The sequence below is a fragment of the Salmo trutta genome, chromosome 29, assembly GCF_901001165.1.
Source record: "Salmo trutta chromosome 29, fSalTru1.1, whole genome shotgun sequence".
NCBI classification, from domain to species: domain Eukaryota; kingdom Metazoa; phylum Chordata; class Actinopteri; order Salmoniformes; family Salmonidae; genus Salmo; species Salmo trutta.
In genome coordinates this window covers 40,645,903-40,669,025 of record NC_042985.1, presented here as the reverse complement: position 1 = coordinate 40,669,025, position 23,123 = coordinate 40,645,903, and the positions used below count along the sequence as shown (strand labels likewise).

General features: G+C 42.2%; 1 protein-coding gene across 1 annotated transcript in view; it reads left to right on the top strand.

Annotated features, from left to right (window-relative positions):
- The first annotated feature begins 7,896 nt into the window (after positions 1-7,896).
- The window catches only part of LOC115167616 (cytoskeleton-associated protein 5), an 81,407-nt gene continuing 66,180 nt past the window's right edge, over positions 7,897-23,123 (top strand). The window contains exons 1-11 of the mRNA XM_029722205.1: positions 7,897-8,010; positions 9,566-9,669; positions 9,869-10,059; positions 10,493-10,699; positions 10,953-11,124; positions 11,961-12,194; positions 18,158-18,271; positions 18,359-18,463; positions 18,606-18,695; positions 19,285-19,449; positions 20,744-20,872. Coding sequence (XP_029578065.1) covers positions 9,613-9,669; positions 9,869-10,059; positions 10,493-10,699; positions 10,953-11,124; positions 11,961-12,194; positions 18,158-18,271; positions 18,359-18,463; positions 18,606-18,695; positions 19,285-19,449; positions 20,744-20,872 — 1,464 coding nt within the window. The 5' untranslated portion in view covers positions 7,897-8,010; positions 9,566-9,612. The remainder of the gene's footprint in view (positions 8,011-9,565; positions 9,670-9,868; positions 10,060-10,492; positions 10,700-10,952; positions 11,125-11,960; positions 12,195-18,157; positions 18,272-18,358; positions 18,464-18,605; positions 18,696-19,284; positions 19,450-20,743; positions 20,873-23,123) is intronic.

Here is a 23,123-nt window from a genome sequence, read left to right as displayed (position 1 = left end):
TTTTACATCACCAGGTAATTGTGGATTACTAAAGTATAATATCCCTTATAACAAATCATGATAACATTGGATTGATAGATGCATGTGCACACACGTGCATGTGCAGCATGTGTCAATAACAGGATCATATCAAGGATAGCATCACAAATGAATACATAAATGTCACTTGAAGCTTGATGATGAGTTGATCATTTGAATCAGCTGTGCAGTGCTAAGGCAAAAACTAAAATGTGCACCCCTTTGTGTCCCCAGGACTGAGAACCACTGCTCTTCATTGGGACCTCTTCATCTGTAGACAGGCTTTCATAGCTCTCTTTATCTTTATCTGAGGACAGAAAACCTCACAAGAAACAGACTTCATTATACTCAAATTACACTGCACTGAATATTATGTTACTATTATCTCGGTCCTCACTTCTAGGGACTGGAACTATGCAAAAGTTACTCCCCGATCCAGAATAGCCTACTCTCTCACTTTGACAGTTGGAGCTGCTAACATTATCCTTTCACCCGCCTCCATGGCTGTTAGCTAGCTACCTACAAATGCATTTGGAGTTTGTTTTTTACAGTGATAAATATATCAATATAGCTAACTAATATGAAGTTAGTTTGCTGGTGATATTTAACTACTTAGCCAGCTATCTATACAGTATGTAAAGTTGGCTAGATAGCTAGCTAGCTAACGAGCTAGCTCATTTAGCAGCTCATTTGAGTTAGCCTGCACTGTAGCTAGTTAGCTAATAACACATAGTTTCTTTACATTTTCAAAATGTATTTACTTACTTGAATAAGTTCTCCCAGTCATGTGGACAATTGTGATCAGGGCAGCAAAGTTTGTTTGTCACCAGAGTGTTTTAGAGCATATTACTATTTACCAATTTAATAACCAGGCCTACATACAAATGCTGCTATATGCTGCCAGCACGCCCACAAAGGAGTTACAATTGGTGGCCTTAGCAGCACACAGCAATTTACCGCTTGCTACATGCCACATTTGCACCGCCCAAAGGTCCCACGCCCTCTCCGCTTCTCACCGCTTTCCTTCCATTGAAAATGAATGGGAAGCTAGTGTACATGGGGCAAGGGAAATGGAGTCCCTAGAGAAAACAAGAACAAGATGGGTGTCAGGAGTGGGGCAGCAGTATTATCATAAGGAGATTTATACTTGGAAAACGGAGGAGGAATGGAGGGAAAAAGAGAGTGAGAAGAGGTCAAAGAGAGAGAGGGAAGAAGAGGGTGAGCTTGAGTCAGATAAAAATGGTGGAAAAGGGGGAGATGGTTTGTTAAAGAAGAATGGTGGAAAGTGTAAGCAGAGGGAGTTGAAGACAGGAGGAGAAATGGCAGTGAATGAGGGTGTATCGGAGGTGGTAGGTGTGCTGAAGTTATCGGAGACCTAGGTATGCACCAAGGATCAGGAAAAAGAAGAGTGTATGACAGTAGGAGTAAAGTTTATGGAAAAAGTGGACTCTTGCCTTTTGGCTGATCCATTTGTGGTTTCACGGTGGGTGAAAAAAGAGTTGGGTCATGTGGAATCGGTGAGGGTAACCAGAAGTGGTCTAGTGATAATTGTTTGTGTTTCTGTTGGGCTGAGGGAGAATGTGCTCTGAGTAAAACGAATGGGGGCAAGAAAAGAGAATTGTTTCGTTCTCAAGAAAAGGGCACGAATGAAAGGAGTGATAACTGGGGTAGCAGTAAATATAAAAATTGGCCAGCTGAGGAGAAAGATTCCCGGTGTATGTGATGCTCGTCGTTTGATGCAACGCAGACAGGGTGGCGGGAGTGGGGAAACAGAAGAGTTGAGTCTTTGCCCGACAAAGTGAAGTTAGGATATATAACTTATCCTGTACAAGCGTATGTGCCGAATACATTACGATGTTACAGGTGTCAAGCTTATGGGTATGTGGCAGCAGTGTGTAGGAGGGAGGGTCCAAGGTGTGAGAAATGTGCAGAAGGGCATGAGACAAAGGAATGTGTACAGTGGTTCCTCCTTTTAAAGTTTCGTCATACTGCAGCCCACCTTGCGGGCTGCTGCAGCATTCTATGGCACGTTAGTGCTCGTCTGACCACCAGAGGTGTAGACCTTACAGTGAAATGCTTACTTACAGGGTCTAACCAATAGTGCAAAAAGGTATTAGGTGAATAATAGGTAATTAAAAAAATAAAACAACAGTAAAAAGACAGGCTATATACAGTAGCGAGGCTATAAATGTAGCGAGGCTACATACAGACACCGGTTAGTCAGGCTGATTGAGGTAGTATGTACATGTAGATATGGTTAACGTGACTATGCATATATGATGAACAGAGAGCAGCAGTAGCGTAAAATAGGGTTTGGCGGGTGGTGGGTGGCGGGACACAATGCAGATAGCCCGGTTAGCCAATGTGCGGGAGCACTGGTTGGTCGGCCCAATTGCGGTAGTATGTGCATGAATGTATAGTTAAAGTGACTATGCATATATGATAAACAGAGAGTAGCAGCAGCGTAGAAAGAGGGGTTGGGAGGGGGGGGCACACAATGCAAATAGCCTGGGTAGCCATTTGATTACCTGTTCAGGAGTCTTATGTCTTGGGGGTAAAAACTGTTGAGAAGCCTTTTTGTCCTAAACTTGGCAGTCCGGTACTGCTTACCATGCGGTAGTAGAGAGAACAGTCTATGACTGGGGTGGCTGGGGTCTTTGACAATTTTTAGGGCCTTCCTCTGACACCGCCTGGTGTAGAGGTCCTGGATGGCAGGCAGCTTAGCCCCAGAGATGTACTGGGCCATACGCACTACCCTCTGTATTGCCTTGCGGACAGAGCCTGAGCAATTTCCGTACCAGGCAGTGATGCAACCAGTCAGGATGCTCTCGATGTTGCAGCTGTAGAACCTTTTGAGGATCTCAAGACCCATGCCAAATCTTTTTAGTTTCCTGAGGGGGAATAAGCTTTGTACTGCGCTCTTCACGACTGTCTTGGTGTGTTTGGACCATTCTTGTTTGTTGTTGATGTGGACACCAAGGAACTTGAAGCTCTCAACCTGCTCCACTACAGCCCTGTCGATGAGAATGGGGGCGTGCTCGGTCTTGGTTACGTTGAGGGATAGGTTGTTATTCTGGCACCACCCGGCCAGGCCTCTGACCTCCTCCCTATAGGCTGTCTCGTCGTTGTCGGTGATCAGGCCAACCACTGTTGTGTCGTCTGCAAACTTAATGATGGTGTTGGAGTCGTGCCTGGCCATGCAGTCGTGGGTGAACAGGGAGTACAGGAGGGGACTGAGCACGCAACCCTGGGGAGCTCCAGTGTTGAGGATCAGCGTGGCAGAAAGGTGTTGCTACCTACCCTCACCACCTGGGGTAGGCCCGTCAGGAAGTCCAGGATCCAGTTGCAGAGGGAGGTGTTTAGTCCCAGGATCCTTAGCTTAGTGATGAGCTTTGAGGGTACTATGGTGTTGAACGCTGAACTGTAGTCAATGAATAGAATTCTCACACAAGTGTTCCTTTTGTCCAGGTGGGAAAGGGCAGTGTGGAGTGCAATAGAGATCATCTGTGGATCTGTTTTGGCGGTATGCAAATTGGAGTGGGTCTAGGGTTTCTGGGATAATGGTGTTGATGTGAGCCATTACCAACATGGCAAAGCACTTCATGGCTACGGACATGAGTGCTATGGGTCTGCAGTCATTTAGGCAGGTTGCCTTTGTGTTCTTGGACACAGGGACTATGGTGGTCTGCTTAAAACATGTTGGTATTACAGACTCAATCAGGGACATGTTGAAAATGTCAGTGAAGACACCTGCCAGTTGGTCAGCACATGCCCGGAGCACACGTCCTGGTAATCGGTCTGGCCCCGCAGCCTTGTGTATGTTGACCTGTTTAAAGGTCTTACTCACATCGGCTACGGAGAGCGTGATCACACAGTCGTCTGGGTCAGCTGATGCTCTCATGCATGCCTCAGTGTTGCTTGCCTCAAAGCGAGCATAGAAGTGGTTTAGCTCGTCTGGTAGGCTTGTGTCACTGGGCAGCTTGTGGCTGTGCTTCCCTTTGTAGTCTGTAATAGTTTGCAAGTAATGCCACATAAGACGAGCGTCGGAGCCGGTGTAGTTTGATTCAATCTTAGCCCTGTATTGACGCTTGCCTGCTTGATGGTTCGTCGCAGGGCATAGCAGGATTTCTTGTAAGCTTCTGGGTTAGAGTCCTGCACCTTGACAGCGGCAGCTCTACCCTTTAGCTCAGTGCGAATGTTGCCTGTAATCCATGGCTACTGGTTGGGGTATGTGCGTACAGTCACTGTGGGGACGATGTCCTCGATGCACTTATTGATAAAGCCAGTGACTGATGTGGTGTACTCCCCAATGCCATCGGAAGAATCCCGGAACGTGTTCTAGTCTGTGATTGCAAAACAGTCCTGTAGTTTAGCATCTGCTTCATCTGACCACTTTTTGATAGACCGAGTCACTGGTGCTTCCTGCTTTAATTTTTGCTTGTAAGCAGGAATCAGGAGGATAGAGTTGTGGTCGGATTTACCAAATGGAGGGTGAGAGAGAGCTTTGTACGCGTCTCTGTGTGTGGAGTACAGGTGATCTAGAATTTTTTGCCCTCTGGTTGCACATTTAACATGTTGATGATTTTGGTATAACTGATTTAAGTGTCCCTGCATTAAAGTCTTCGGCCACTCTGGGTGAGTGGTTTTCTGTTTGCTTATTTCCTTATGCAGCTGACTGAGTGCGGTCTTAGTGCCAGCATCTGTCTGTGGTTGTAAATAAACAGCCACGAAAGATATAGCCGAAAACTCTCTAGGCAAGTAGTGTGGCCTGCAATTTATCACAATATACTCTACTTCAGGCGAGAAAAATCTAGAGACTTCCTTAGATTTCGTGCACCAGCTGTTGTTTACAAATATGCACAGACCTCCCCCCCCCCCCCGTCTGCTGTTCTATCTTGCCGGTGCAGCGTATATCCCGCTAGCTGAATATCCATGTTGTCATTCAGCCACGATTCTTTGAAACATAGGATATTACAGTTTTTGATGTCACGTTGGTAGGATATTCGTGATCGTACCTCGTCTAATTTATTGTCCAATGATTGCACGTTGGCGAGTAGTATTGTCCTGACCAGGCGTCCGGCTCTTTGTCCTCTGTACCTGCGTCGCTTCCTCTTGCAAATAATAGGGATGTCGGCCCTGTGGGGTGTTTGGAGAATTGGAGAATGTCTTGTGCGGCCTCCTTGTTAGCCTTGCAATAACCAAGTGGTGAGACACATAGCCCTCTATATTTAAATGTTACATGTACACTCAGATAGGTGTCTGCGTCACATACAGTCAGAAATCACTCACAGAGGCACACACAACTTGCATTTCTATGACCATCGGATCCACCTCAGTGTTCACTATTCATGGAGGAAGACCACAGGACCACAGATATTAGGTTCCTCCCCGCCGCAAAACCATTTATTTCTCTCTGTTAGAGTGGAACGCTTATGGAGAGATGTTTGGATTGCTGTGACATGTCAGTACAACAACTTGCTGCACAGTTTGGAGGAAGAAGGCTACCTTGACCTGTCGAATTCTATCCACCTCTTCTGTGTGGTATATGTGTTCCTACCTTGTCTGTGGGCAGATCTGCAGCATTTCAGAGAGAGTTGGAATAATCACCCTTTAAGTACAGAGGCGAACCTGACACCTCACCAGCGGTTGCCTTAGCACTACACAACTGATTAAAATGATGAACGAACTCATCATCAAACTTCAAGTGATATTTATGTATTCATTTGTGATCTGGTAATGTAAAAGTCTAATAGTGACATTATCTTCTATTGTTTGTCCTCATGTGTCTGTTTTTCAGCATAAAGTACTCTGTAGCCACCAGGTGAGACTACACACACACAGATTCCTGTTGAACACAGTCTCTTTAACTACCTTATTTTCTCAATAACAGTCTCTCTCCTTCACTTCATCCCTCTCCCCCTTCTCCCTAAATCCTCTAGGTTATATCAGCTATGTTGGCATCTGAACTGGCTGACACAGAGGGCACAGCATGATCATAGGTGAGAGTATTATTAAAGAGATGCTTTACATTGAAATATAGATAGAGATGTAGTAGTCCCAGAGTTAATGATCCAAGGTCAGGTTTGCATTTCACCTCCTGATGACTGATGGTGTTAGAATAAAAAAAAATGCAAGTCATTTTATAACATTTTTGACATGCGTTTTTCTGGATTTTTTTGTTGTTATTCTGTCTCTCACTGTTCAAATAAACCTACCATTAAAATTATAGACTGATCATTTCTTTGTCAGTGGGCAAACGTACAAAATCAGCAGGGGATCAAATACTTTTTTCCCTCACTGTAAGTGAAATAATCTGTCTGTAAACAATTGTTGGAAAACGTACTTGTGTCATGCACAAAGTAGATGCCCTAACCGACTTGCCAAAACTATAGTTTGTTTACAAGAAATGTGTGGATTGGTTGAAAAACCAGTTTTAATGACTCCAATCTAAGTGTATGTAAACTTCCGACTTCAACTGTATATACGACTTGCATCCTTGGCACAATAAAGTTATTATATTCTACTCATTCCATAGGCTTCATTTATGCCATTCAGACTTGAAGTCGATACAACAACCAGGATAGCTGAGGTTCATAGATGGGTATGAATATTAGTTCAGAACCTAACGTTTTAGAGTCCATACACAGATCGGCTACATACTGTAGCTAGCTGCACATCCATAGGCATACATTTATTTTTATCCTCCACTACACAATAAGCAAATAAACAGTTAGCTAGCTATGTTACTTCAGCTGCATTGCATGGCAAATATAAGCACTGCAAGTTTACACAATTGTACATTCAATTTGCAGTAAATACTTTAGCTAGCTAGATTCTTTACATCCACTGTTTCACAGGACGACAGCATGGTTTGCTGGTTTTCTCAGGAGTCCCTAAAACATTAAACAACACAAATTCCAATTTCATACTCATATCATAACACTAGTCAGCTAACTTGCTAAATAGCGACATTAACATATTTCTCTCAATTGTAATTATTTTGCTTGATTCGTTATGACGTTACAATTACATTTGCTTCCACCATAATGTTTTGTTAGCCATTTTTGCGAAGAAAGTCACCAGCAACGGATGGCTCGCGTCAAATTCATCATTGGACCACTCGATTTGATTGATCATATAAAACCTTGGGACCCAAATGCATAATGAGTTCTCTAACTCCCCCTTGCGGTGGTCTGGAGCAATGAAGCCATGACGCTGGGTACCTCTAAGTCCCGTGGTATAAGCTCACAACTTTTAAAGGAGGAACAACTGTAGTATGGGGGAAAGTAGTAGAATGTGTTAATTGTAGGGGTGCCCATGGAGCTGGAGATCAGCAATGTCCCGTGCGAGAGAGGCAGGTTGAGGTTTCCAGGGTTAGAGTAGTGCAGAAGTTGTCATATTGCAATGGTTATCAATTGTACTGCAGGGATGTACCGAAAGTCTTAAGGTTGTGGTGGCAGCTGCAGAGAGGTATTTGGATGTGCGAGACTTGACATCAGAAGAGTTACAGGGTGATGGCATGAGGTAGAGTAAATACATTTAATTAGTGGAGTAGGGTGGTGTTCATTTTATTTTCTATAATTTTGAAACGAGTGAGTGTAGTGTTAGATGGTAGGGTATTTATTTAGTACATTTTTATTTTTCAAGCAAAGTATAAGGGAGTTGTACCCCAGTCTTAGTAGGTGGCGGTAATGCAACAAATTGGATGCCAACCGCCGTTAAATCTCATAGAAGAAGAAGTACACACACGCTGCGGCGGCGGGGGGGGGGGGGTGTCACGTTTAAATCATCCAATAATCGAGCGCGTTCTACGTTTACACTTTCACAACCAATCACGGGTAAGCTTTGTGAAACTGACATTTTCAAATTAGATAATTTCTCACTGTGGTGGGTGTTCAGGCAGGGCAGCTGTTGTGCAGAGAATTAATACATTTTTTCCCCATTGCCTTTCATTTCGCAAACGATTAGCTACATATAGCACAGACGAGTGAGGTAAGATTGGCATTGCTTGAACTAACGTCCCTAGTTTTAGGTTGGTGTTTCATTATGCGTTTAACTAGCCTGGTAAAGTCGACCCGGTAGTTTACGTTAGCTAACAGTAGCTAGGTTATAAGACTACAGTAGATGTGAAGTGTCTTAATGTTACAATACTTAACTTGTGAGCTAGCACTACTGCTGTCTAACGTTAGCTAACTAATTAACTTAAGTAACTACTATCTAACGTTACGTTAACAGCAGCACAATTACCGTTCACTAAAGTTCTTAACGCCGGTGTTGTGCCGAAAATCTCCCTCCCCCGCCTTTCGCGTTCTTCATTGCTGCGACTTGCTTGCTAGTTGAGAATTCTGATCTTCATTCCGTTGTCAGTTTAGCCTACATTTCACTGATCTTAGAAAGCGTTTTTGTCGGTTTGGCCAATTGTATGTGGCGGTTCTAGCTTGTATGGCCCCCTTGGCGCCGCTGCCCATGTCGCCCGTACCCAAATCCACTACAGTATTTTGTATTAGTCTATAAATAAATCTCTCTGCCGAAATTCGTCATCTCTCCCATTTCTTATTCGACTAGTATTTTTGAAAGTGTAAGGATAATTCAACCATAGTAGTTCTGAAATGTTTGCTTGCCAACATGTTACTCCCTTCTCTATGTTTAATATAACACATACATGAATTATTCATTTCGGTTGCCTATCCTGACGTGAAGTTTGTTCTATAGAAAGTATTTGACTGATGTGTGCCACAAAGTATTTGACTCTTGCCGCAAAATTAAGGAAATTAGAGGGGGGGGGGGTAATTCTGTCAGGGGGGAGATTTTCGGGCACAACACCAAGGTCCTCTACTCTGACAATTATTCCACTGATGAATTACTAGATACGACCTGTGTTTACTCTAATCTAGTCAGCATTGTAAATTAGGCCATTTTTATTAAGCAGGGCAAACCCGTTGGCAAGTTTTATTAAGCAATCAAACCGGTTTTGGTTATTTGTGATTCATTTTGATATAGCAATCGCAGCACGTTTTGTCATATCACTTTTTGCCTGATCAAGTACAATGCCATTGGAAATTACTCTGAACATACATTGCATTTGGAAAGTTTTCAGACTCCTTGACTTTTTCTAAATGTTTACTTTACAGTCTTAACCTAAAATTGATTAAATTGTTTTGATATGTTGGTAATACTGTAAATCCCAGGATGCGAGAAGGATGGTATGACAATGTGAAAATCTGCATACCACCCAAGCCTACTGTCAACATTAATTTACAATGGCGTTGTACTTAATCAGGTAACCGCTGAATGACTCCAAAAACATAATTTGACTTTGATATACCAGAAATCATCAAAATGGGTTTGCCCTGCCTACAACTGTTGGCCAGTGTTGGAATCTGGCTTGTTTTTGTCAAATGACAAAATGCATGCAAACTAGTCTGATAAGTCTTCATACTAGCCATGTCAGAGAAATGAATATTTCTGGCTAACTATTCTAGCTAAGGCCCTTACAATCTTTATTTGTTGCAATGAATATGTGCAAGTGTTTTCTCCTTTCCAACAGTATCTAGCTAGGTTATATCATTTTGAAGTGAATCCACACAAATCATCATGGGAGACGACAGTGACTGGATGAAGTTACCAGTCGATCAGAAATGTGAACACAAGGTGATTCTCATCAGTTATTCTTTGGCATCTTCTGCTCCTTTATGGTCCCTTTTGTGATACAGGTTGAAGGTTGGATTTCAGTTGGTTGTTGGTAATGCACCATAAAAGCAAATTCACAACATTAGCTCTGCTTTATAGCTAACGTTACTCTAGCACCGTTCCACTTTTAACCCCTTATTGGCCCTCCTTGCTGTCCCAGGTATGGAAGGCCAGGCTGAATGGGTATGAAGAGGCCCTGAAGCTCTTCCAGAGAATTGATGATAAGAGTCCAGAATGGGCCAAGTACCAGGGAATCATCAAGAACTTTGTGACGGACTCAAACTCAGTGGCCCAGCTCAAGGGACTGGAGGCTGTTCTGGCTTTTGTAGAGAACGCACACATGGCTTCTAGGTAAGCGGATGAAAAAAAACTAAATATTGTGTAGGACTAGGTTATTATGAATTAATCATACAGAAATATCAACTCCACTTTCAACAACTCCAAAGCAATTGTCTGTCTATGGTGTGGGAAGTGCTGACTCGTTGTCTTTTTCTATTATCAAGACATCTGTTGGTTACTAACTGGTTTATCTGTCGACTAGAACTCATGACTAAAGAGGCTTCATGCATAGCTTTTATTTTTACCAATAAGACTAGGAGTAAAATGTCCCTTGGCTCTTAGGACCAATATTCTACTCTGAGATGTTTTGTGGATACGGCACAGGGAGTTTTTCCTGACCAACTAGGCCTATGACCTGGATTATTTCCATCTGGTCAGGTAGAACTCCTGTATCCTAGTTCTTGAGAAATATTTTTGTTTTAACCTATCTATTGTTGCTCTACAGGACGGTGGGTGAGGTGTTGTCAGGTGTGGTGTGTAAGGTATTCAACCAGCCTAAGGCGCGGGCCAAAGAGCTGGCCTCAGACATCTGCCTCATGTACATAGAGATTGAGAAAGCCGACATCGTACAGGAGGAGCTCATTAAAGGATTAGAGAACAAGAACCCTAAAGTAGTCGTCGCTTGTGTGGAGACCATACGCAGAGCACTCTGGTGAGACACAGCGCTGGAGTAGTAGAGAAGGAATGTGTTTTTCTCCCTTATCCTGGATAAGCACTAAATACTGGTACTTTTAAATACTGGTGGTGATTGAGGAGACATGACATGTTGGATCTTTTACCAAAGACTACACACGCCCAATTTTGGCATTAAGACCTGCTCATGTTTTGCATGTACCACCTGCTTTGATTAGATGTAACTCAAAACAACAATGAAACTTCATTAATGTGCTTGTCTGCTTCCTTAGTGAATTTGGATCCAAGACTGTGACCCTAAAGCCCATAGTTAAAGTGTTGCCAAAACTCTTTGAGTCCAGAGAAAGGGCAGTCCGACATGAGGCCAAACTGCTGGCTGTGGAGGTCTACAGGTGGATCAGGGACTCATTACGACCTCCTCTTCAAAACATCAACTCTGTACAGGTGAGGGTTAAGGGTTGATCCAAACATGGTATTTCATTACCTGAATGCGAAGAGCGGATCAGCGTTGTTGCTGTGCATTGGAAAGTCTTCCACGAAGATGTCTTTGAAGAGTGCTTTGGACAGAATCTCCCAGGTCATCTTTGCTCTAGGGCAGGGATTCCCAAACTCAGCCCTGGGGCCCCTCCTGGGTGCATGTAATGTTTATTTTCCATAGCACTACACAGCTTATTCAAATAATCAAAGCTTGTTGGAGAGTTGGTTATTTGAATCAGTTGTGTAGTGCTAGGGCAAAAAACAAAATGTGCACGGGGGGGTCAGGTCAGGTTGTTAAAAGCTGCTGTGTGTATGTATGTAACCTGACCAAATTCTTAGAAATTTAGTTAAAGATCTGCCATTCTCATTGAAAGCATGTCTAAGAAACGGTAGATCTGTTCTGTGCACTTTCTGTTTCCCGTTAAGTATTGTTTTTGCTTCATACTTTCGGTATTGTATACCAGCTGAAAATACAATATTTTTGATTATAGAAAAGAGATTTCACAATGATTCTCTACGCAATGACTGCTTGTTTTGTCACAAACTGAAATTAGGCAAACTTAGTATTTTAGCAACCAGGAAATAGCGGTGATGTATGCGTATTGCACTTTTTAAAAAAAATGTTTTTGTCTTGGTTACTCACTATGCTGGGGAATTCAGACTGCAAGGCCCTTTTGCTTTTGACAAACTTGATCATTCTTGTGGGTGGTGTCTTTATACAGGAGCCCTTTTTTTGTAAACAAGCATATCCCACTCTACCTGTGTATATGTAAGCCAATGTCTCTCTCCCCACATGTCCCCAGTTGAAGGAGCTGGAGGAGGAGTGGGTGAAGGTGCCGTCATCGGCCCCCAGACAAAGTCGTTTCCTACGCTCCCAGCAGGACCTGAGGGCCAAGTTCGAGGAACAGCAGGCCGTGGCAGGGTCCGACGGAGACTGGGAGGACGTAGCAGACTCTGCTCCTCAGGTGGACCCCTATGAGCTTCAGGACCCAGTGGAGATCCTCTCCAAACTGCCCAAAGACTTCTTCGTGAAGATTGTAAGCACATACCTTACTGAGCATGGCCGTTATTTGGGCGGTATCCAGATTCTCATACCGTCCTTCTCATCCTGGCATTTATGGTATTATCGGTTTAGTACACATGGGTGCGCTAATGCACGACACTAGAATATACACAGACAAGTCATTTGCTAATACAACACCTTCAAGTAAACATTTTAGATCACATCCAGCAGTCAATATATTTCTGAGGCAGCTATTTTCCATTTTTCATGAGTGCTAGGACTGGCTTTATTCATACGGCAGTGGAAAACTCAACATTATTACCTCCTGAAAGTATGCTAGCCATTTACATATGACGGTCATGTGGCGGAAACTAGCGCTGAACAAGTTTTTATTTATTTTTTGGCAGCAGTCAACCCAGCCAGCCAAACATTTCGCTCTTTCTCATTCAGCTGCATACCTGTCTCATCGTTATGCAACAGCATAATTGGTTCTAGGGGTACAGTCATGTCCGAGAGAATATACAACACTTTCCTTCAACTCATAATCCACAGGACAATCCCATAGCATATGTTTGTATATGCCAAGTGAATTGAGGTTACATAGGTCACAGTATGGGCTTTGAGCCTGTTTTGCATGAAATAATTTTGCCAATCTTAAAAAATAATGAAAAAATCTGTTTTAGGCTAAGGCTCTAACATAACAATGTGGAGAAAGTAAAGGGGTTTGAATACTTTCCGAAGGCTGTGTGTGTATATAGGAGAATGTCATCTGCATATACAGTGGTTCTTACTTTAAAATGTTTGACTTTATGCCACAACCATTTTTGATAGATGGTGGCAGATTGTGGTAAATTCTGTCATTGCACCACACTATCACAAGGGGGAGTTAGAACGCTGATCTATCAGTAGTCTAAACTGGCACAAATTAACTGTCTTTTTGTCTTTTAAGTCAGTTCCTCTTCTCTGGCACTAATGCCCTGAGAGTACAATGGGGGAGTTACACTTGACACGGAATGACAGTCCAGCGAGGATTTGTCAGCATAAAGCTGTGGGACTCATTCATGGGGATATGAGAGGAAGATTTAATCAGTATAGGAGAAGCAATTACATTCTGATGTTGTGCTAAAGGCTTTAGCAACAAAATGAATAACGTTGGGGATACATAGGGAAGGGACTTGAGTGTATGCCATTTGTAGAAACCATCGCAACACGGTTAGCATAACACAAACCATATCGATGACATTATTTCCCAAACCAAATTTCTACAAGACCACAACTACTGCCTGTCAAAAGCCTTCTCAGCTTCTAGAGACAGCACAATGTGTCCTGCTGTTTTGATTTAATGTATTACATGCATTAATCAACTGACATAGTCAACTGCAAGGTGACGTTTCATACAACCTGACAGGTCGATTTGAATCAACTTATCCAAACACTTTTCCATCCGTAACGCCAAGACAAGATATCGGATGATAATTTGCACATTCTGTGATCTTTCTTTGTCAGTAGAGGGCTTCCGAGTGGCGCAGCGGTCTAAGATTCTACATTTCGGTGCAAGAGGCGTCCCTGGTTTGAATCCAGGCTGTATCAGATCCGTCTGTGGTTGGGAGTCCCATAGAGCGACGCACAATTGGCACAGCGTTAGCCGGGGTAGGCCGTCATTGTAAATAGTAATTTGCTCTTAACCTACTTTCCTAGTTAAATTAAATTGAGATTAATGCAGAGTTGGTATGCTCTTGAAAAAAAAAAAAAAAAACTTGTCAATGTCCGACTCCAATAATACCGTTCCTAAAATCCCCAAAATCTAGTAACACTTCAGGTGGAATGCCATTTGTTCCAAGTGACTTACCCTTTTTTTTTTCTTTTTTTTTTGGCACCTTTCAGTGCTGCCTCCAGTTCTTGTAATGAGAGAGCTCGGCTCAGATCCGCAGATTGCTTCTTATACAATACTGACAAATCAAGATTATGTAAAAACGGCTTGCTTTTGTCTAGTTCCAACTGGATAGAAGATTTATGTAACTCCTGGTAAAAACACTGAAATGTTGCATTAATTTCCTGTGGAACAGAAAGTAAGCCTTTTGACGGGGATTGAATATTCTATAGAAGTACAAGATTCACTTTGTTTAAATTAAGGCTAGAAGCTTGTTTTGGTTGCTCCCATTTAAAATAATAGTCCTACCTCCCTCTATGCATGAACTCAGCTCTCCTCTTTTTAAATCATTCAGTTCCAGTTTAACCACCTTCAAATCATTGACATTATTTGAGTAATTCCTTTTTGGGGTCTTTTTTCAAGTGATTTACATTTTACTTGATTCTGTGATTCCTGGCTTTGAGGTGAGATGCCAAATATTATGTAGTCTGATAAACCCTTTAGTAGCCGTCCATGTAAACCTTGGGTCCTCTACAGAGTCCTTGATAAACTTTTTTTAAAGAATTCAACTATTTTGGCTTAATTCAGCCACAAACGATTTGTTTTGAGGAAGGGTTGTATTAAAACGGCAATGTTTTATTCACTTTAAAGCTCACATCCACTTGTGTAACCAGGGGATTATGATCTGAAATAGTCGCAGGCAATATTTCATTTGGCATGACGCACATGCATAGAGTGCGCTTGAATAGAAAACAATCAATTCTACAGCATGATTTGTGATATGCAGGAAAAACATGCCTGGATTTAATGCCCGGATTCTAAACTCGCCACTCATCAGCGATATTGAGATGTTCTGTCATTGCATTCAACGCTAATGATGCTGATTGTTGGGCATGTGAAAGTTTGCGTGGATCTATCAAGCTTGAGATTGAAAACTGCATTCATACCTGCCCTTATGACCAATTCGCATTGAAAGTGGTAACAATTCTTTGGTAAGCCCAGGGAAAAAGCTGTCCTCAAACAGCAGGTGCATAGATACACACATGCTACTTTCTTGCCCTATATAGACGTGCAAATGTAAGCTAAGCGGCCTGAAGTGTCCTTGCCAGTCTTTTTGTTAACTAAAGTTAATTCCTTTTAATAAAAATAACTGCGCCTTTGGACTTAGAGGCTCCACTAATCGAAGCAGCAACTTTACACACCTTATCCTGTAAGTGAGCGATATCTTCTACTCGCAAATGACATTCCTGGGTAAAGGCATTAAGTCTAAACATTTAGTTCTCTTTTTATATTCGCATTCAAACCAGACATTCAGGCATAGGAGACAGCTTAACCATTGTCAAAAACAAACCTGACAATTACAGGTTGAACTAAGTGGTTCAGATTTGCCTTCGATAAGCAGTGACATGTAACCGAGATAAGTACCCACCCACCGCCAGACATCCTCTCTGTTTCTGAGAAATGAAACATCCACATAACGTATGTCTTCAGAACTCAGGCCTAAATTAAAGGCCATATAACCAAGCGAAATTACACTTGTGAAGCTGTGCAGCCAAACTTGAACACAAACTGTCTACAGTGGTTTAGGGAAATGGATACACAATGAGGTGATAAACATTAATCACCCCAAAAGCTAGCAACATCAACCCCCCCTACTAATCACGTTCCAACTTCAACATGCCTCCATTTCAGTATCGTTGAAACATTAGGTAGCCCAATTTGCTACAAATCCATGAGTTCAAACAGTGAACCATATTTTTTATAATCCGGTACTAAGTAATGAAATCCAATAGTCAACCGGTTGAACCAGCCTCCAGCTCCGCTAGTGACCTAATATTAAGCCTTATCTCCAACCGTGAAAGAAAGCGTCCTACATATTTTGGGGTCCCGGTACTAGAAGTTCTTTTCCAAAACAAAGATAAGTTGCGTATTCAAATTAACATTTGGTTCATCTTTACCTCCCAGTTGCTCCCGTTTCATGGGGGCTGTAGACCTGTTGCTGGGCAGACTTCTCTGAAATTCCTGCATCTTTTGCTGAGATGGAGAGCTGCTAACTATTGAAAGTAAGTCACAGGGTGGTGGGATAGATCATAAAAGAGGGCTTGCCCTGCAATGTATGGTTCTCCTGGCATTTTGGATGGAGGCATTCTTTCTTGCTTCACTCGCTCCTTGTAGAATAGCATTGGTGTCTGAGAACCTTGAACACCATGGTCTGGGGGTTGTCCTTTGCATTTTGGTTGTAGATCCTGTGGGCCATTTACATTTGAATCGAAGTAGTACCAAGTGATGGAATTCATTTGGGAAGGATTTCTTGCGTGAAAGCAATTGCATCACCTCCCGGTCTGTAGCAATCCCCGTGACCATCACGTTATTATGTCTGTCTTGATCCTCAAGCGATGTAATTTTGAACCGCATCTTCTCAAGTTCCAAAGTGCAGAAGTTCACATCCCTTTTTAAGCCCCTTGCCTCGGTCTGAATGTGTTTCACCTTTTCTATTAGCGCTCAGACTCATCCCATGGGGTGTCCAACTTTTCTTGCAAGGTAGCAACTTGTTCCCTCACTCCTTGAATTGCTGCACCAATAGCACATGTAACCACCGCCTCCATCTGGTCTTGTTCAGCTAAAGCTAGCATCGGTGGTAACTTCAGTTTTCTGGTGTTTAGTTGCCATTTTGGTGTTTCTTGACCCTAGACTTTTCTACTGACATTTAAACTAGAAAGTATAAAAAGTTGAAGTAGATAACCTGAGTAAAATGAGGACTTGTCGGCAGGAGCTTCAGTCTTCTGATCTTTGCAGGTCATGTGAGCTGGTGTACACGCTGTTTGTGGAGTATTGAGTCGCTAGGGCAACGGGCCTGCTTGCTCTGATTGTAGAAGATGGCGGAGGAGTAGATGGGCTGACAGGTGGGGGGGAAAAAAAAAAAAAAAAAACGCAAGGACATCAAGATGCAGAACTCATCCAAATGGCTTTGACCTCTCAAACGCGGCAGAAAGCCAACGCAATATGATGCCCCATCTTATTAATTCAGCCACTTACTTAGATAACTAGCAAGTTAAACTTAGGTTGTTATTCTGCATATCGCGCAGGGAAAGAATATCTCATATCTTGATGCGTTTTGTAAACGCAGATCTAAAATGCTTAATGTAATTTGTGCTTGGCATCAGAATAATTTTGTGCTTGTTGCACTTTTCCACTCAGATAAGAATTTTCGGTGTAGCCAGTCTACTCTTCTCTGGTAAAATGTTAAATTAACTTTAAGCAAAACCATTAGGAAATGTAGCTGACTACATTCTTTCTATGATAAACATAAATATGATGGCAACGCATCGTTTTTGCAACAGGACCTTGCGTGCTCATTTTACTTGTGGCTGCCGGCCAAATAGTTGTACTTCCATTGTCATCTGATAAATTCAGCTATTTTTCTGCCTAATGTGTTGTGCTAATATATTTTCTGTGAAGGGAAACTGTAGTTGCATGTCCCCGATCACTATTGATGCAAAAAAACGCTTGGCTTTCAATGTAAAATGCGACCCCTGGTCTATACATAGCTGGACTCACCTGCTCCTGCTTTCTCTCATTGTGCTATTTACAAACACGTGATTGTAAGCTTCATAATGTGACTGGTGAAGTGATGAACGCAATCTGCTTCATCTAACATATTGCAAAATTTGACTGCAGGTATTTACTTAAAGTAGGTACAAAATATTACTTTTTAGCTAACGTCAAATAGTTTTGACTGTTGGAAAAACCATCCTGTGGCTATTTCCAAATATTCCCAAGCCTCAATGGCCGTGTCCGGATTCCCATACTTGTGGCCTAAATAGTAGGCCAAAATGTTTGCCAGGATGTCGTATGCATTTTGGCTTTTCATCTAATATGAATTCGCTCTTGAGGAACCGAATCTTCTTTGGACAACCGCTGATAATCAGATAAAGGGACGGGCTGTATCAAAATGAATGAATAGCGGGACGCGCATTTAGATGACACATTTGCAGTATGGGTGAGCCTAGTATGTTATTTGTTGCTTACCTGCGCAAAGCTTACACAAACTAAAGCTGTGGAGCTGATACTCAATTTGTCATTGTTGTGTATTGGATCTGTGACTGAGTCTCCCTCTGTCACTGTAGGAGGCAAAGAAATGGCAGGAGAGGAAAGAGGCCCTGGAGGCCTTGGAGATACTGGCTAAACACCCCAAACTGGATAATGGAGACTATGGCGATGTGGTTCGAGCACTCAAAAGGGTAGGCAACTCTGAGTGAGTGAAGTTGCAGTATGTATACAGTGCACTGACTACCCACTTAAACTCTCAATTGTTTGTCTATTTGTAGGTCATTGGTAAAGACACCAATGTCATTCTGGTGTCACTAGCTGCAAAATGCCTGGCTGGATTGGCCCTCGGTCTCAGGAAGAACTTTGGGACGTATGCAGGCAATGTAAGTTCTACATTTAGACGGTTACTGAGAAACTAGAGATGCTTAAGATATTGCTTTACTGTGTAAGACTTCACCGGAAACGGTTTGCTAATCTCCAATTTTGACGGATTTCGTTATTTTTAAAATGTTTATTTTCCTCAAGGTGGTGCCAACTATTTTGGACAAATTTAAGGAGAAGAAACCTGCTGTGGTCCAGTCCCTGCAAGAGGCCATCGACGCAGTCTTCTTGACGGTGAGTAGGCAGATTATTCAAACTGATTATCCTTTTGGTTCATAGCTTACTATGCACTTTAAATCTGTGTTAATGCTGTGTGAGCCTGTGTTATTGAAGGATCTGCACCAAACACAACATATAATTGACTGTTAATAAGGTGAAATCTGTTTGTTGCTGGTCTCTTTGGTCCTTTGTATAGGCCTTGTGCTAATCAGGTTAATTTTTTCCTTTCTATAGTTGCCATTTGAGAAGCAGATGTATGCTAGTCTACATGGTCAATGCATGTGATTCTCTGTGGGCAGCATGTACACCTATTACAGAATTTCCTACAATTTACTCCAGCTTTTTAATGTGGATCGATGTTTAATTAGTCAAATGTAATTAAGACTCCATTAGAGTAGCAAATCCAACCTTGATCCATGTTCATTGGTAAGAGTTAAGCTATTTGCTTTTTGAATGTGTCTGAAGTTAGCCAAATGTCATTTGTGTGATTTCTAAGATGACAGACAAGCCAGCATATCTTTCATATCACTTTACCCACAAATTGATGAAGGGTAAAACAAAAAAGTGAAATAGAAAAACAGGGTAATGGTTTTGCTCTCTTCAGACCACTCTCCAGAACCTGAGCGAGGACATGCTGGCCGTGATGGACAACAAGAACCCGTCCATCAAGCAGCAGGCCTCTCTGTTCCTGACCAGGAGTATCCGTCTTTCAACCCCTTCCACCCTGCCCAAGAGCCTGCTCAAACCCCTCTGTGCTGCCCTGCTCAAGGTTGGTGTCACCCATCCTGTAGGCCTGTAACTGTACATGTCCACTGGGGGGAAATATTATGTGAACATGCAATGTTCCGAGTTAAACTTGACAAATGTTCACAAAATAAAGGAATATTAAGGTTATTGGTCAGTCGGGTGAAGAATTATACACCACTAACATAGGGCTGGGCAATATGGCCAAAATATCATAAGTATTTTGTTTTTCAATAATACAAGTTCTAAATTTGCTTTGAATAGTTCGTGACCCTAGGGTGGCAACACATGCATTCAATGGTCTTTCTCCATTCTGATTGTTTTTTTCTGTTAAATTATTTTGGGTTGAAGTTGAATTAATCAATTCCTGCACTCATTTGAGAATTTCCATACTGCTATGTAGGGCTGCATGATATGTGTGAACAATGTAGGCCTTATTTTTAGCCAAACACTTCGGTGAACTGTTGGAATCATGGAAATAGAATGATTATTCTATAGTTAGAACATAGTAGTGGGGACTTTGCCATGTTAAAACACTGTATTCAATGAAAAATGCCAGGGAGGAGTTATTGTAACAGGGTATGAACCTGTGTTTTCTAGGGGACCCTATAATCTTTGGCTACATTGAATGTTTTCTCTTAGCTACTTCATGTAGCTAACATATTCATGCTTTGTGTAGTCCTCTTTGATTTTAGAAGATACTCTTGCACAAACATGCAGATTTAGGTCTACAGCACCGCTGAAGTTTAAAGGCTGTATAGCTAATAATTGCTCTGACTCAGCTAGCTAATAAACGTACTAACTAGTGATTAGCATTAGCGGGTAACACAATTTTGGTCAAATTTGCTAAGAAAAGACATACTAGTGGTTTGCAGATGTAAGAAACACGAACTAATAGTGTAATTACAGACCGCTAGTGGATTTATATTAAGAAAAGTGAAAAGCATTGTCAACAATGTTGCATGTGCTGCATTGACCATGCACACTGAACACAAGTGTCATGTTTGAGGAACAACAAATGCACTCCTTGAGGGGCGGGGCTAGGTCTGTGTGGAAAGCGGCATGTTTAGAGTGAGCGGAGCGAGGTGACTTAAGTAGCGAAGTAAACTATAAAAACGGACGTTACACACGGCGTATCCCATTAAACAAATCAAACATTTAAATACAGTTATAGAAGGTAAAGTTTAAACACATTACCGGTATATCGTAAAATACGGTATACTGCCCAGCCCTATCCCCACACTTATTTCTATAAATTCCCATTTAAATATGGCTCTGTCTGGATGTATGACATATTGTGGGTTGTTTCTTCATGGCAGCAAGTGAATGACCCAGCTCCAGAGGTGAGAGATGCTGCGATCAAGGCTCTAGGCACGGCCATGAAGGTGGCTGGAGAGAAAGCTGTTAACCCCTTCCTAGCAGACCTCGACAAACTCAAGGTTGACAAGGTGAGGTGTGTGTGTGTGTGTGTGTGCATACAGTTGAAGTCGGAAGTTTACATACACCTTTGCCAAATACATTTAAACTCAGTTTTTCACAATTCCTGACATTTAATCCATGTAAAAATTCCCTGTCTTAGGTCAGTTAGGATCTCCACTTTATTTTAAGAATGTGAAATGTCAGAATGATAGTAGAGAAGGATTTATTTCAGCTTCTATTTCTTTCTTCACATTTCCAGTGGGTCAGAAGTTTACATGCACTCAATTAGTATTTGGTAGCATTACCTTTAAATTGTTTAACTTGGGTCAAACGTTTCGGGTAGCCTTCCACAAGTTGGGTGAATTGTGGCTCATTCCTCCTGACAGAGCTGGTGTAACTGAGTCAGGTTTGTAGGCCTCCTTGCTTGCACATGTATTTTCAGTTCTGCCCACAAATTTTCTATGGGATTGACGTCAGGGCTTTGGCCACTAATACCATGACTTTGATGTCCTTAACTAGTATGGGCTATGCGGGACACAGCCAGTGATGTAGCATTGCGGAAAATTCAAAACAGCAAAAATCTCATAATTCAAATTTCTCAAACATACAACTATTTTACACCATTTTAAAGATGCACCTATCCTTAACCCAAACACGTTGTCCGATTTCAAAAAGGCTTTATGGCGAAAGCAAAACATTAGAATATTTTAGGACAGTGCCTAAAAAATAAAAGCCACACAGCCATTTTCCAAGCAAGGACAGGCGTCACAAAAACCAGAAATAAAGCTAAAATTAAGCACTTACCTTTGATCTTCATCAAATGGCACTCATAGGACTTCATGTTATACAATACATGTATGTTTTGCTCATATTTATATCCAAAAATCCAAGTTTTAGAAACTTCTGTGTTTTCTATCCAAATCTACTAATAATATGCATATCCTACGTTCTGAGCCCGAGTAGTAGGCAGTTTAATTTGGGCACATCATTCATCCGAATTTCCGAATAATGCCCCCTGTCACTAAAAAGTTAAACCATTTGGCACACCTTTGGAGTATGCTCTGTCAGGATGGATGGGGAGCGTTGGTGCACAGCTATTTTCAGGTGTTTCCAGAGATGTTCATTTGGGTTCAAGTCCGAACTCTTGCTGGGCCACTCAAGGACATTCAGACATTTCCTGAAGCCACTCCTGCGTTGTCTTGGCTGTGTGCTTAGGGTCGTTGTCCTGTTGGAAGGTGAACCTTTGCCCCAGTCTGAGGTCCTGAGCACTCTGGAGCACATTTTCATCAAGGACCTCTGTACTTTGCTCCTTTCATCTTTCCTTTATTCCAGACTTGTCTCCCAGTCCCTGCTGCTGAAAAAGATCCCCGCAGCATAATGCTGCCACCACCATGCATCACCGTAGGGATGGTGCCAGGTTTCCTGCAGATGTGACGCTTGGCATTCAGGCCAAAGAGTTCAATCTTGGTTTCATCAGACCAGGGAATCTTGTTTCTCATGGTCTGAGAGTCTTTAGGTGCCTTTTGGCAAACGCCAAGCTGGCTGTCGTGCCTTTAACTGAGGAGTGGCTTCCGTCTGGCCACTCACCATAAAGGCCTGGTTGGTGGAATGCTACAGAGATGGTTGTCCTTCTGGAATGTAATCCCATCTCCAGAGCAACTCTGGAGCTCTGTCAGAGTAACCATCGGGTTCTTGGTCACCTCCCCGACAAGGCTCTTCTCCCCTGGATTTCTCAGTTTGGCTGGGCGGCCAGCTCTAGGACGCTGTAGGGGTGGTTCCAAACTTCTTCCATTTTAGAATGATGGAGGCCACTGTTTTTGGGGACCTTAAAGGCTGCAGAAATATTTTGGTACCCCCCCAGATCTGTTTCTCAACGCAATCCTGTCTCGGAGCTCTACAGACAATTCCTTTGAACTCATGGCTTACTTTTTGCTCTGACATGCACTGTGAACTGGTGTGTAGACAGGTGTGTGCCTTTCCAAATCATGTCCACTCAATTGAATTTACCACAGGTGGACTCCAAGTTGAAGAAAATCAAGTACAATCATACATTTGCAAAAAAGAAATACCCATTTTCGCTTTGTTATAATGGACTATTGTGTGTGGATTGCTGTGATTATTTTTTTTTAAATTTAATTTTTTAATCCAGTTTAGAATTAGCCTGTAACGTAACAAAATGTGGAAATAGTCAATATTTGAATACTTTCCGAAGGCACTGTGTTTGTTATCTCCACTGTTAGTATGGATAAATGGTTTTACTCTTTTCAGGGCTCCAGAATG